The following is a 13,387-nucleotide window of genomic DNA, read 5'->3' as shown; positions in this document are numbered from 1 at the left end:
GTCATTAATGGATGCATGAGGTTTCTTTTAGACTGAGACGTGGCCAGCAGAAGACTGTTCCATCAGCCACTTGGAAGAGTAAATTATCTGCCAGTACTGTAGAGATTTGAGGGCACTGTGGAGCTTGTGGAAGGCAAAACCCAATCTTTCCTGTTGCTGGGTGCTCACCTATATCATCAGAAATTATATATGCAATCAAAGACACTGAAAGGTTTATTGCAGCAATGGAGTTGCAGATCTGACCTGGATGTGGAGAGATAGAAGCCAGTTGTAGACATTGCTTAGTCACGTTCAAAGTGTTATTGAGATTCATTATTTCCAGCTATCTAGGTCAGGAATTATTTTATTTTCTCTGTAATCTTCTGTAATCATTATCCATTATGAATTGATATATAATAAGCAGATTTCTAAAAGATTTAAAATCCTATCAGCTTAATGTATTGTGTTGGTTATTTCCATGTATATTTGCATTGTCAAAATGATATGAAAGCGATTACACACAAACTGCAAACAATGCTTTTATCTTCCTCAGAAGTAAACAGTCTATAGACAAAATAGACATTGGGGAAAAGTGCTTATTTTTTGTGAAGAATTTGCAAGATATTTTACATTGTGATGGTGCTGAGTTGTCCCACCTCGGGTGATTAGCTATAGACTACTCATATTGTCCACATTTGTTAGGAAGGTTGTAATGTCCCTACTTTGAAATAGAATTTAATAATAAAATTAAAATACAAATAATAAAAATAAAAATAAAATAAAAATATAAGAGAATATAAATATAATTAAAGATAATTAAAATTTAATTAAGTTAATAAATAGTCAAAAGACATGAAATGAAAAGTTGGGACTCCCTCAAACATGAGATATAAAAGGGAGAAGAAAACCTCATTTGAGAGCAGGGAGATATAGAAAGGAAAAAGGAAGGGAGCTTGTAAATCAAGGAAAGATTAATGGAGGAAGAAAAGGAAGGGGAGGTAGATAAGGAAGTAGCTCTTTCAAATGGAAGAAATTATGAAGGGTTGTAGTATTTCGAAGGGGGGAATCGTGAAAGCTTGTGTTTCTTACCAACGGGCATACATGATGAAGTGGTGTGACCTCTCCCTCACATTGCGAGATATAAAGGGAAGAAGGTTCATTTGAGGAAGGGATCCAAGGGAGATCAGTTTGGAGAATAATATATTATTCTCAAAGGCAGCAATGAGAAGTGATGACTCAATTCTTATGAAAGGTGGTGCTTCAATCCCTATGAAAGGTGGTGACTCCTTCACCAATAAAGTATAAAGGAAGGATCATTCAACTTAGAGCATAGGGAGGAACAAGGGAGCAAATCAAAATATGCAGATCTGCAAATCAGTAATCAGCAGAGTTATAATTGTTCAAGTCGTTGGCTCTTAATCTAGATATTAAGTTGACAATTTACATTCCCAAGCATAATCCAAACCCCATTTGGGAATTCTAGGGCAAATTGAGTAAAGTCCCAATAGGGGACATTACAATTGGTATCAGAGCATCGTTCCCGCCATCCTATGAAAAATAGTTGATGCAACCTAGCCAAAGGGCTCAAAGGGCTTTGGAAAGAGAAAGGTTTGTGCTTCAAATGCAAGGAAGAGTGGAGGCCAAGACACATGTGGGGGCCAAATACATAATATAGAGGCAATGTTCGATGAATGAGCAAAAGGAAATCCAAGTAAGAAAACAAGGCATGATGAGGAAGATATTAAAAGTATCCAATCAAAAGAAGAAAGGACAATAAACAAGTGGAGCTTTGTGGAAGAGCCAATCTAGTAATTACAACACCCTTTTATCCTCAAGATTTATGAGACACATTAAGAAAATGTTTGAAGCATATTGGAGCAAATTTACAACACATTAATAAGCATATGGGAGCAAATCAAAATATGCAGACCTGCAAATCAGTAGTCAGCAGACTTATAATTGTTCAAGTAATTGGCTCTAAATCTAGATATTAAGTTGACAATTTACATTCCCAAGCATAATCCAAACCCCATTTGGGAATTTTAGGGAAAATTGAGTAAAGTCCCAATAGGGGATATTACAAAGGTCACCTTTCAAATTTGCTCTGTTTGATAGATTTTGATATTGTTTTCGAGATTGAGAAGCAGTAGTCCCAAAGACGGTAAGAGTTGAGGATTAGTTGTTATGTGTAGCCACTATGGATTGGTCACATCAGCTGCATCTTTTGCAGAGTGATAGCAGCTGATAGATGAGTGAGATCGTCCCTTCATGATTGGTTTCTTTCATAGTGGGATTGATTAGCTGAGTATCTTGATCATGAGACACCATTTGGTTTGCTTGATTTTGGACATTGATTCTGGTTTTTGAGTGGAGATGGTTAGTGATAGTACTAGACACATCATGATTTGGGAGTGAGCACTTATGATGCAATCAACTCATTGATGGTTAGCCATTGAGTTGATCATCTTTGATTGGAGAGTAATTGCACTGATGATTGGGAGTGCAACTTCACCATTTTAGGAGATGGCTCTACCCAATAGTCAAAAAATTATCACATTGGAGAGTGATATCATCTGAGAATGTGTTACCTATATTTATGGTTGCATTGGATTGGAGAATGGAATCATTCATGTGATTGATAGATGCCAATACCAGGGACTGAGTCATATTTTGTGGAGGATCAACATTTTTTGCTGCCCAAGTTACATACTATAGTGTATAATTGTGTGCAGCATCTACCTCTTGCTTTTGGGGTTAGTCAATATGCACTTGAGCTATCCAGATTTTTGCTTTCTGGAAAATTATGGTGGTGAGATGGATCCATTGGATAGATTCAGACTTTGTGTTGTGATTTGAGACTTTGAATTACAAGGGGATTGTTTGAAATTTGCATCTTTGCATATAACTAGTCCTATGTCTACTTTGACTTTCATTTACATGGGATTTTTTTGAATATGCTCACATAGATCACTACATATTTTATCCTCCCCTATGTGTTCCCTGCTTAATTTATTTATCACTTACCTAATTATTTGTTAGCAACTGTTCCTTGGTCCCTAGTTAATTTATTCACCACTTATCTAATTATTTGTTAGCAAATGCTGCTTGGTTGGGTAGCTGCATAACCATTTGCAACCATGTACTATTTATATGATGATTGAATGAGTAGAATGAGAGGTTGTTGCATTATAATATACTTTCTGTGTTTGACGATCATGTTTTCTTTATGTCCTCTTCTATCCTGAAATTGTACATGTTTAATCACTTAACACATTGTGGTGTACTCGCTCTTTCCATTTATAATGTAGACTTTACCTTTTGAAATGTTTTTTTAATAGTTACAGCAAGCAACAACATAGATTAAAAATGGTTGCAAGTCATTAGATTATTGTCCTCTTTGTCCTACATCTACAGATGGAAACTTTTATGATGATAGTTATGGGTAGATTGTATCATACTGTCCCCTAGGTTCTTTATTTGAATATATCTAAAAATGGAAGAAACTATTCTGATCTTATAAAAAATATTTGTAAGTTTTCTTGCAAGAGTGATGTGATCTGATTTTCTGATGTACTTGATTATGCAGAATGTTCGACGTCATTCACGCAAATCATTGCGAGTTTTGGGAAGTGTTGGAGAGCCCATAAATCCAACAGCATGGAGGTGTGTACATCCATTGTGCTGATATCACAAAGAACTGTATAGGAAGATAGTTGAAATTATGTCATAATTACAAAATATCTGAGTGGGAACAAAATCTACTTAAATAATCAAAATGGGTTGGAACTTTATAATGTTTACTTTTGTAGTTTGCAAATGGAAATCCTGTCTGGGTGCAGTAACATCATATATTCAGTTAGAAGAACCATTTAAGCTTTTAATTCTAAGAAATACTTCTCATTTGTGAACTAAAGGCTTAACCACTCTAGGTGATTTGAATCGATTAGACAATACTAATAGCTATTGATTTTGATCATTATTCTAGGTGGTTTTACAACATTGTTGGAGACGGTCGTTGTCCTATATCTGACACTTGGTGGCAAACTGAGACTGGTGGCTTCATGGTATTTTTTGTTTATTGCTTATAAGATTATTTAGTTTCATCAAGTAAGGTCATTATTGGGCAGTTATGATCATTGAATCTATGTATACAAACTTTATCTGGGATTATTTTGAAATTTATAATTCATTATGGTTACATCATGCCGATTGCAAGCGTTATGATATGTAACCATGAAAACTTGATTGTCTGAATTTAAACAACATTGAGGTAACATATTAGTGAGAGATTGGAATCTCATTTCTTGCTGTTATCTTCATAGATTACCCCTATACCAGGTGCTTGGCCACTTAAGCCTGGTTCAGCAACTCTTCCCTTCTTTGGTGTTGAGGTAGGTATTGACATTTTATGCAATCATGGTTATTTTTCAAAATGACTTACTGAATATTTTACTATATTAATTGTTGCCAACTGTTGCTCAATTTACATTATGAAACTATCCTTTCCAGCCTGCTGTTGTGGATGAAAATGGGGTTGAAATGAAAGGAGAATGCAGTGGCTATTTGTGCATAAAGAAGTCATGGCCTGGTTGTTTCAGAACTCTTTATGGTGACCATGAAAGATATGAAACAACTTACTTTAAACCCTTCAAAGGTTATTACTTCAGTGGTGATGGGTGTAACAGGTAAACAAGTCTGTAGAACTAATAAAAAATTTCCTTTGCAAATAACAATATTGTCTTATGTATAAATTGTTATTTATAAGTGTAATGTTTGAAATGAACACACAATGATTAGGTAATAATATAAAGATATCACTAGTCAAATAGGTAGAAGATTATTCTAACTAATAATAATTTGCTTTCTGAACAATTTTATGTCTCGCTTGCAATTCAATCCAAGACTGAGGTGCAATTAGACAAGTATTGAGAGAAATTATTCCTTGACAACTAAAAATAAATATTAGATACCAAGCGAACACATATGTTCTTCAAGTTCCTACAAGCTTTTCTTTTAGATCTATTTATACCTACTGTATTATTAATTGTCCGACTTTGCATTTGAAGGGACAAGGATGGCTACTATTGGTTAACTGGACGTGTGGATGATGTTATTAATGTCAGGTGTGTTTAAGAACTATCATTGTTGTTCTTTCTAGACGTTTTTGTAGATTTATTTTAAATTACAAAGACCATAAGTGTCATTGGGAATGTGAAGGCAAAGGCATTGTATTCAGCTGGGCTGAGATTATGTTGAATCTGCATACTTGTTGGATTTCAAATCATTCTATAGAAGTGTAATTGGGAATGGAAGGCAATGGTATAATATTCGTCTAGGCCAAGATTATGTTGAATCTTTAGTTGTATGATAACTAAATGTCATCCAGAATTGGAAGTCAATAGTATCATATTCAGCTAGGCCGAGGGATCAGTATAAGTTGTACAAACAGCTAAATGGATTTCAAATCATTCTATTTTTGTTTCTCTTTTCATACTGTTAATTAAAAATCGAGCAAAGAAAAGATATAAACACACACAACAAAGACACGAGACACGAGATTTATAGTGGTTCACTATAAAGGCTACGTCCACTCTCAAGCAGGGGTAATTCTATTAACTGTTATTAATCTTACGATACATGGACTGCACACAATCATTTATACAATCACATTCAGATATGAAACCAAGAGTTGAGAAGGCAAATGGTCATGTGACCATTGGGCTTCACATTCCCAACAATCTCCCCCGTGAAGGCCAACCGGTACAGCCATGCACAATGACAACCCGTCTTCTAGTTCAAATCACATTACATCCAGCCTAGAAGATTTTAACTTTGCAAATTCTTGTTCATGCATGCTACGAATTAGCCTTCTCCAAATTAAATCGGAGTCAAAAATATCTTCTCCAACCACAAACTTGGGCACAAACTTGCCCATCAAACCATCAAGTTCAAAATAAACTCCTCTGTCATCCACGGATAACCCCTTGTGCAGTGTAAAACTTTTAGCCTGCTGATCCTTCGCAAAAGATTTGGCACTTTCCATTACCAGATGCTTCACAGCCTCACGGATGAGCCACTCATCACATATCTCCAACAGTGATACTTTACCATCCTTGGCAGTGTAAGTAATCCCCTTGAGCTGAGAATTCCAATTATCTTCGCATTCAATTATGTTGCCTCTGTAAAGTTCGTCACTCTTCAGCTCCATTGTCATAACATGACCTGCCGCTTCTTGCAGCAGCTTCACCGGAATCCCCAAACTGCAAGTGAATACATGGTCTTTCACCACGACATTTTGATCCACCGCAAACTCAAAAAAACCCTTCGCCTTGATCCCCGTAACAATCCAAGGAGACATCATATTTAGTCGTTTGCCTTTCCCTCTGTTGAATTGCAGAAGGCTTCTCAAATGCAGACTTGGTCCATATGATAAACCGTCCCAAGTGTCCTGGTGCAAGCTTCAGCAAATTAAAACAGGTTTGCCACGGCTTAAAACACTCCTGCAGCACACTCTCCTTGTCGTGCAACTTCTCAATAAAACACGCCTCCTCTTCCATCTCTTCATTGTTTCTCAAAGCCCGAAAATGGTACCTCATGGCTTGATCAAACGTTTGCAATTGTTCGCTATTATAGAAATCTCTAATAGCAATAGGCGAGGAAGTTGAGAGGTCATCATTCCTCTAGAGCAACCCCCTCTCACATGAGCTAGACTTTGGACTGCTCTCCCACTTGAACTTTTCTTTCTGCTCGATCTCTTCCGCTAACTCCACCTTCATTTTGGCTTCTTCCTCTAACATTCGAGATAGATAGGGCGTCATTTTTTGTTCAAGAACGAACTCTGTTCTAGAGCCCCTGCAACTTGATGCCATGGCTCCTCTCTCACCTCCTCCGACAAGGAAGCAACCGTTGCCTTTGTCAGTGCGAGCCTTCATATCCTTAGTAAATATAGCACCAAAAACACAACCCACGCCCCCTCCACCACATCCTCCATCTTGCTAGATATCCTTCATAGTAGACTTAACCTCTACTTGAGGCACCTCTCGAGGAACACGTGGAAAACTTCTCTGTGTGGTCAATATGTCGGTAGTTCCACGCTAGACAGACCTACCGAACTCGATGACTTGGCCAACGCTCTTTAGTGACTCTTGCACTACTGACGCGTTGGCTTCCAGAGATTTGGGAATATATTTCACCACTTGGCTTGCAACTTCGCGGATTGCCTCTGTCTCTTTCTTCAGCCCTGTGCGAAAGTCATCCAGATCATGCAAATAGGCTTCAATTACTTGCTCTGATTTTGAAGCAGGGACCTTCACCAGCCTGCCAAAACTCCAAATTCCCTTGCTACTCTCCTTATCAGCTAGAATCGCATCACTTGCTCTGTTTTTCGCTTCATCTTCCATGACGTTGTCGTTTGGAATTCCATCTGTCTTTGCCAACTCCACGCTATCTACAACACCTTCTAAAGCCTCAATTACTCTCAGGCTTTGTTGCCCTACTACCTGACCCCAATTTGTATCCTCCTCATCTTGGGAGACAAACTCCATAGCAAATTGAATCTGGGTCTTGACAAGCCATCTCTCTTCAACAGTTTGGGGTCAATCACCATTCTCTTGAAATTCTTTGACTTCACTATTAATCTTATCGTCTTTCAAATCCAAATTCTCCTCATCTTTCCAGCCATCCCACCAATGTACACGATGCTTCGTTTTAGCCTTCACTTGCACAATTTTACTCTCCACCGAGTCTAAATTTGCAAGAAATTCTTCGATGACTAAATCTGTCTCTTCATCTTTTGGTTGCCTTTCAGCCTTCTTGAAAGACCAACAATTTCTTTTGACGTGGCCTCGCTTGCCACAATACCAGCAACTAGTTTCTCTAACTTCGAACTTCTGCATCTTCTTGAAAATTTTCAATCCTCTATCTATCTACCTTTCCATCTCTGCTAAACCTAACTTCACCTAAGCTCTGATACCAGTTGTTAATTAGAAATCGAGCAGAGAAAAGATATAAGCACACACAACAAAGACACGAGACACGAGATTTATAGTGGTTCACCATAAAGGCTACGTCCACTCTCAAGCAGGGATAATTCTATTAATTGTTATTAATCTTACGATACATGGACTGCACACAGTCATTTATACAATCACATTCAGATATGAAACCAAGGGTTGAGAAGGCGAATGGTCATGTGACCATTGGGCTTCACACATACACTATATTTGCCATGAGATAATAGTTCTGTTTTGCGCCTTTTTAGAAATATTTCAGCATTTTTTAATTTGCTGGGTTGTTCTCATCATAAACCCAAGTATTTGATTTCAATTTACACTTTCAGTTGTCTGAGTTAAGGCCATGTAAATGGAGTTCTACTATGGTCCAATTTATGGGTAACTGGAGATTAACATGCTAAATAACATTTCGTGAGAGTGTAGTAATATGTTTTGCTAGTCATATAGCATCCTTCTCTTTCAATTCACATTATCACTTTAGAAGTTTTGAAGCTATTATTCATCCTAGCATATCTTTGGCTGATAAGAATGGATCAATTGCAATAATCACATATACAGAGGTAAAATATTCTATGGAATCTAGAAGATCGCAACACTTATAAATAGAAATAAATATTCAGGACATTAAATGAATAGGAATGACATTGTTATTCACATTTCTAATGTGCATAGTTCCCAACATACTCAAACTTGACTATATGGAAAGAGCTGTATGGAACTTGATGAAGTGTTGGGAACATAGTATGTATTGACTCAAGAAATAGATATAGCGAGGAAATGTTGAAGACACATTTGTGTAATGGAATGGTTCATGTATATTCTTACCAATTCCATCAATAATCCACAAATCAAAGAGAAGTGCATTACATATCAATTTCATGACTGTACATGTCATCATAAACCTAATTGCAACACTACAGTCATTGTGTGTTATATAATCAAATCTAATTGTTATCTATGTTTTATAAACTGCCTGCATGCATTAGATAATTAATGACTTACACATGCATCTAAGTTTTGTGGCATTTTGAGACTAAAATTTCTTAATTCCTTAGTAGTCCTTAGGAGATCCCTGATAGAATTTGTTGTATGTTTTATATGTTAACTTTGTATTTACATTTGTTTTTTTTTGCTAGAATGCAAGTCAATTGTCAAAGAAATATGCAATTAATTTTCACATGTACTTTTATTATCTCCTTTCTCAGATAATCTGTGTTCTCTATTTTATTCATTCATCATATAAGTGATGTTTTGCTTATGGTATGTGCAGTGGGCATCGTATTGGTACAGCAGAGGTAGAATCTGCTCTTGTTTCAAATCCATTTTGTGCTGAAGCAGCTGTGGTTGGGGTAGAGCATGAGGTATACCCTATAATTGCATTAAAGAAGTATTACTAATTTAGCATGCTCAAAATGTGTTCCTTTCATAGACATTAAATAAGTGATATTTATATTTTTATTGTTGTGATACATTTTCCAGGTTAAAGGTCAGAGTATTTATGCTTTCGTGACAATAGTTGAAGGGGTTCAATATAGTGAAGAGCTTCGTACAAAACTTAAATTATCTGTTCGAAATCAGGTAGAGTTTTTTTTTTTAAATGATATCTATTTTGAACACCACATCTTCGTATAACCTTTGATTCAAGAAGCTATACTTTTAAATGAAAATAAATCACAATGGAAAACTTTGTGCATCTCATTAGTACATTTACATGTCTAAACTTAATGGGGATAAGCTGTCTGATGGCTGTATTTCTTTGGCAATTAGAATACTTTCAAAAGGATCTTTAATATGTTTATTATTTAAAGGATTGATTTAGCACTCGCATATAGGCCTATGGAATTCAGCAGAATGAAACAGCCTCACAAAGGAAAATGCAAAATATGGTTTTCTAAAATGCTTACAACTTGTAATTGTTAGCATTTTAGTTTGCAATTTTTTAATGACACAAAATGGAACAGTGTGTATGGTAAAACAAGTATTCGAATCAGAAAGGGAAGCTTCTTGTAAATAAATCCTAAAATCCCAATTTAGACAACTCAAAGATTCAACATAACTAAAGGTGTGTTTTCAAATTATGCAATACAAACAAACTTAAAATAAAATCTGTGACAACTATCATGCTTACACTGTACAACTAAAAGCAGAAACTGAGGAAGGCAAGTACATGTAGAGTAGAATCAATGAACTGGAAGAGGGAAATGAGATATGAAGCTACCAGACCCACTTCAAAATGTCAGAAGCTTGAAATCCGATTGCTGCTCGATATGAAGGAATTTGCTGCTGCTGATTTAACTGGATCAAACCTTGCTCTGCTGATGAAGTTTTATCTGCTGCTGATTTAACTGTGTCAAACCTTTCTCTGTCAGTGAAGTTTGATGTTGATCTATTTATGTGAAAAAAAGGAGTATAGAAGCTTATTTATACTCAAAACCACACTTTTCCAGCATCCATTGTCTGTATACAGCTTGCCTTTCCTTTCTTGTCTTTGCTAATTTAAAACTTGATTTGTCTGCGACTGTTGGGCTTTTTTCATAGAAATAGCAAAGGTATTTGTTTTATAAAAGGCATGATCATTTGAATGGATGTGTCTATAAATAAAATGGTTTTCTAGCTATGTTTGGTGCCTCTTTTAATAGATTTCATCTTTTAGACAATCTGGTTAGCCATTCTGCAATTGGTGCACCCATACATATGATTTCATGTGCTATTTCAAACTACCCTATCGATTACACACTTCATAATTTATTTTCAGCCATTATCAAGGAAATTTGTCATTTGCCACTTATAAGCATGCATCAAAGCATGTAATAAGAACTTGATTTCAACAAAGTTTGTCTTCCTCTATGATTGGCACATGCTAGCATATTGCTTTTATATAGGTGAACACTTCATAATATAAACAGACTTGTGTTCAAAAATTTGTTTGTTCCTTATACAAGTGTGCGCTTGATAAGGTGTTTGCTTACTGTGCAACTTGAAATTCATATTGTCCATTCATTTGTTAGTTGTTAAATGTTGCAACTTATGCTTGATACAAGAGCATTATCAATCCTTTCTAGACGTTCAAAATTAATTTTTGAGTTCTATTTAGTTTATGCACTCTAAAATGGACTTCCAATTGCTTAATCCATGTATCTAATATATCTGCATTAATTTGTTAATTAAAAGGTTTAATCATTACTTCTGTTTCAACCGTAAAAAGACTCACTCTTCGCTTCTATTTTAGGTTTATTTAGAAACTTTCATTGCAGTTCTTATCCTTATTCTTGGTTTGCTCCCAAAGTTTCATTTGCAATTCTTATACTTATTCTTGGTTTGCTCCCGAAGTTCCAAAACTCTGCCCACCATTGTTAATGTTCAAATTTCAATGCACTCGTTGTCATGATTTTAGTGTTTATTATTTAAACTTTACATAGTATGCCAAAGTTTCATTTACAATTCTTATACTTATTCCTTACATTCTTTTGTAACTAATTTTTCAAGTACTATTATGTATTTGTGCCACTGCACTGCCTTCCCCCACTGCCCACCCTGCCCCCCAACTTAGGCCTTTGGTCCCCATCAGGAAACTTCATGGAACTGTGTCTGATACAGTTTTGCAGAATTGTTAAACATTTGTCCCTGCATCTGAATCCTGTTTTCTGGATCCTTTTTCAACCACTATTGGTATTCATTGGATCTTTCAGGAGAATGATAATGCTACAGAGTACTAGGCTGCTAAAACTGCTAAGTCTGCTTCTGCATTACCTAACCCCAGGGAGGAGCAACTTCTTTGTTGTTATGGGGATTGCTTGAAGGTTGCCCCTGCTCTACAAAGTATACACATTTATTTTTGCAATTATGCTTATGGTGTGGGATGTAATGGGACTGACTTGGTACATGTATTATCAGACTTGCCAAACAGTGCTTGTATTTCCTTTTTGTTAATGTCTCTCTCTCTCTCTCTCTCTCTCTCTCTCTCTCTCCCACACGTGTGCGCGTGCTCTTGTTTTGGGTATATTTGGAGCCGAAGCTTCCTTAATTGTAATATCCCTAACATATAGAATTACCTTAGCATTTAGATGCAGTCCACTCCAATATTGGTCCCTTGACACAGGCAAGAAATATTCATTTTATTTTATTGCAATTTTGTTCTCTATAAAATAATGGTTTTTTTTCTTGGACTGTAATTTTCTTATAGTTTCGTTTGTAGTTACCAAAATCTTCATATTGGATTTTTTTTCCCCTCAAATATCAAAACAACAGAAATAAGAACCAGGACTCTTTGCTGCTCAAATCAAGTTAGGTGGTAAATTGGCTATATGATTTATGGTTGGGGTAATTTGCAAAACATTGCTACACAATTATTCGATAAAGAAAACCTTTATGATTAATGTTATTCTTCTATTAAAACGTTTAGTAAATTGATTAATTTAAGAGATGCAGATGAAAGAGAATTCTCCTTCACGCTGAGCTAAACAAAATGATTTTTACAATGATGCTCTTTTTTTTGTGGCAAAAGATTTTTGATAATGTTTTTTTTTTTTTTGATAATGTTAGTGTAGCTTAAGTATATATTAGAATGTTAAATATTTTTGCATTTTTTGAATTTCAGATTGGAGCTTTTGCTACTCCAGATAGGATACACTGGGCTCCAGGTCTACCCAAGACTAGAAGTGGAAAAATCATGAGGAGAATACTGCGAAAGATTGCTTCAAGGCAATGGGATGAACTTGGTGATACCAGTACACTAGCAGATCCAGGTGTAATTGACCAGTTGATTGAGCTGAGCAATATCTAAAACATTCTTGTTTTGACACATCAGGTCTGATTAGTGGTTTGCAGAAAAATGTGATCCAACTTCATTCTCTTTCTTTTGGTGTATCTGTTTATCAGTTCACAGATATTTACCTCTCTTGTAATTTTTTTATGCTCTTGAGAGTAGTCATTATGATTATAATTAACACCTTGAATAAATTCTCCGTATAATGATATTGGCAGCATTACTTTTTGCTGTAGATCCCACTTATTCCATCAGTTTGATAACTGATCTTATGGGAGAGAGACTCGTACATTTCCATTAAATGATATGGGGACTTTATATGACATTGTAGTTTCAACTTTTAAGCATTAAAAGTAAATTCAAAGCTCTTCATGTGTTGATTCTTGGTTATGCATTTAAAGATTAATTATTGTAAACTATGTTAGTTGTCATGACAGCCTAATGCGTTCTATCAACAATGACAAGGGCACTGTTACAGGGATCTGATCACTTTGACGAGGAGATAATAAGGGAGTATTGTGACACTATCAACAGCAATAGTTAGAGATTTGATCTCTGCTAGGGTTCTTTTATACTAGCTGAGAGTGATCCTAAGATTGACTATAACGGAGATAGTAGAGTAAGTGTAGCT

At 35.8% G+C, this 13,387-nt stretch overlaps 1 protein-coding gene across 1 annotated transcript in view; it reads left to right on the top strand.

Annotated features, from left to right (window-relative positions):
• LOC131038499 (acetyl-coenzyme A synthetase, chloroplastic/glyoxysomal) overlaps positions 1–13,123 on the top strand; it is a 163,315-nt gene extending 150,192 nt beyond the window's left edge. The window contains exons 11-18 of the mRNA XM_057970945.2: positions 3,566–3,642; positions 3,965–4,043; positions 4,302–4,370; positions 4,489–4,664; positions 5,046–5,102; positions 9,262–9,352; positions 9,471–9,569; positions 12,589–13,123. Of these exons, the coding sequence (XP_057826928.2) occupies positions 3,566–3,642; positions 3,965–4,043; positions 4,302–4,370; positions 4,489–4,664; positions 5,046–5,102; positions 9,262–9,352; positions 9,471–9,569; positions 12,589–12,774 (834 nt within the window). The 3' untranslated portion in view covers positions 12,775–13,123. The remainder of the gene's footprint in view (positions 1–3,565; positions 3,643–3,964; positions 4,044–4,301; positions 4,371–4,488; positions 4,665–5,045; positions 5,103–9,261; positions 9,353–9,470; positions 9,570–12,588) is intronic.
• Positions 13,124–13,387: the final 264 nt, after the last annotated feature.

The sequence above is a fragment of the Cryptomeria japonica genome, chromosome 10 (assembly GCF_030272615.1).
Source record: "Cryptomeria japonica chromosome 10, Sugi_1.0, whole genome shotgun sequence".
Taxonomy (NCBI): domain Eukaryota; kingdom Viridiplantae; phylum Streptophyta; class Pinopsida; order Cupressales; family Cupressaceae; genus Cryptomeria; species Cryptomeria japonica.
This window is presented reverse-complemented; position numbering and strand designations above follow the sequence as displayed.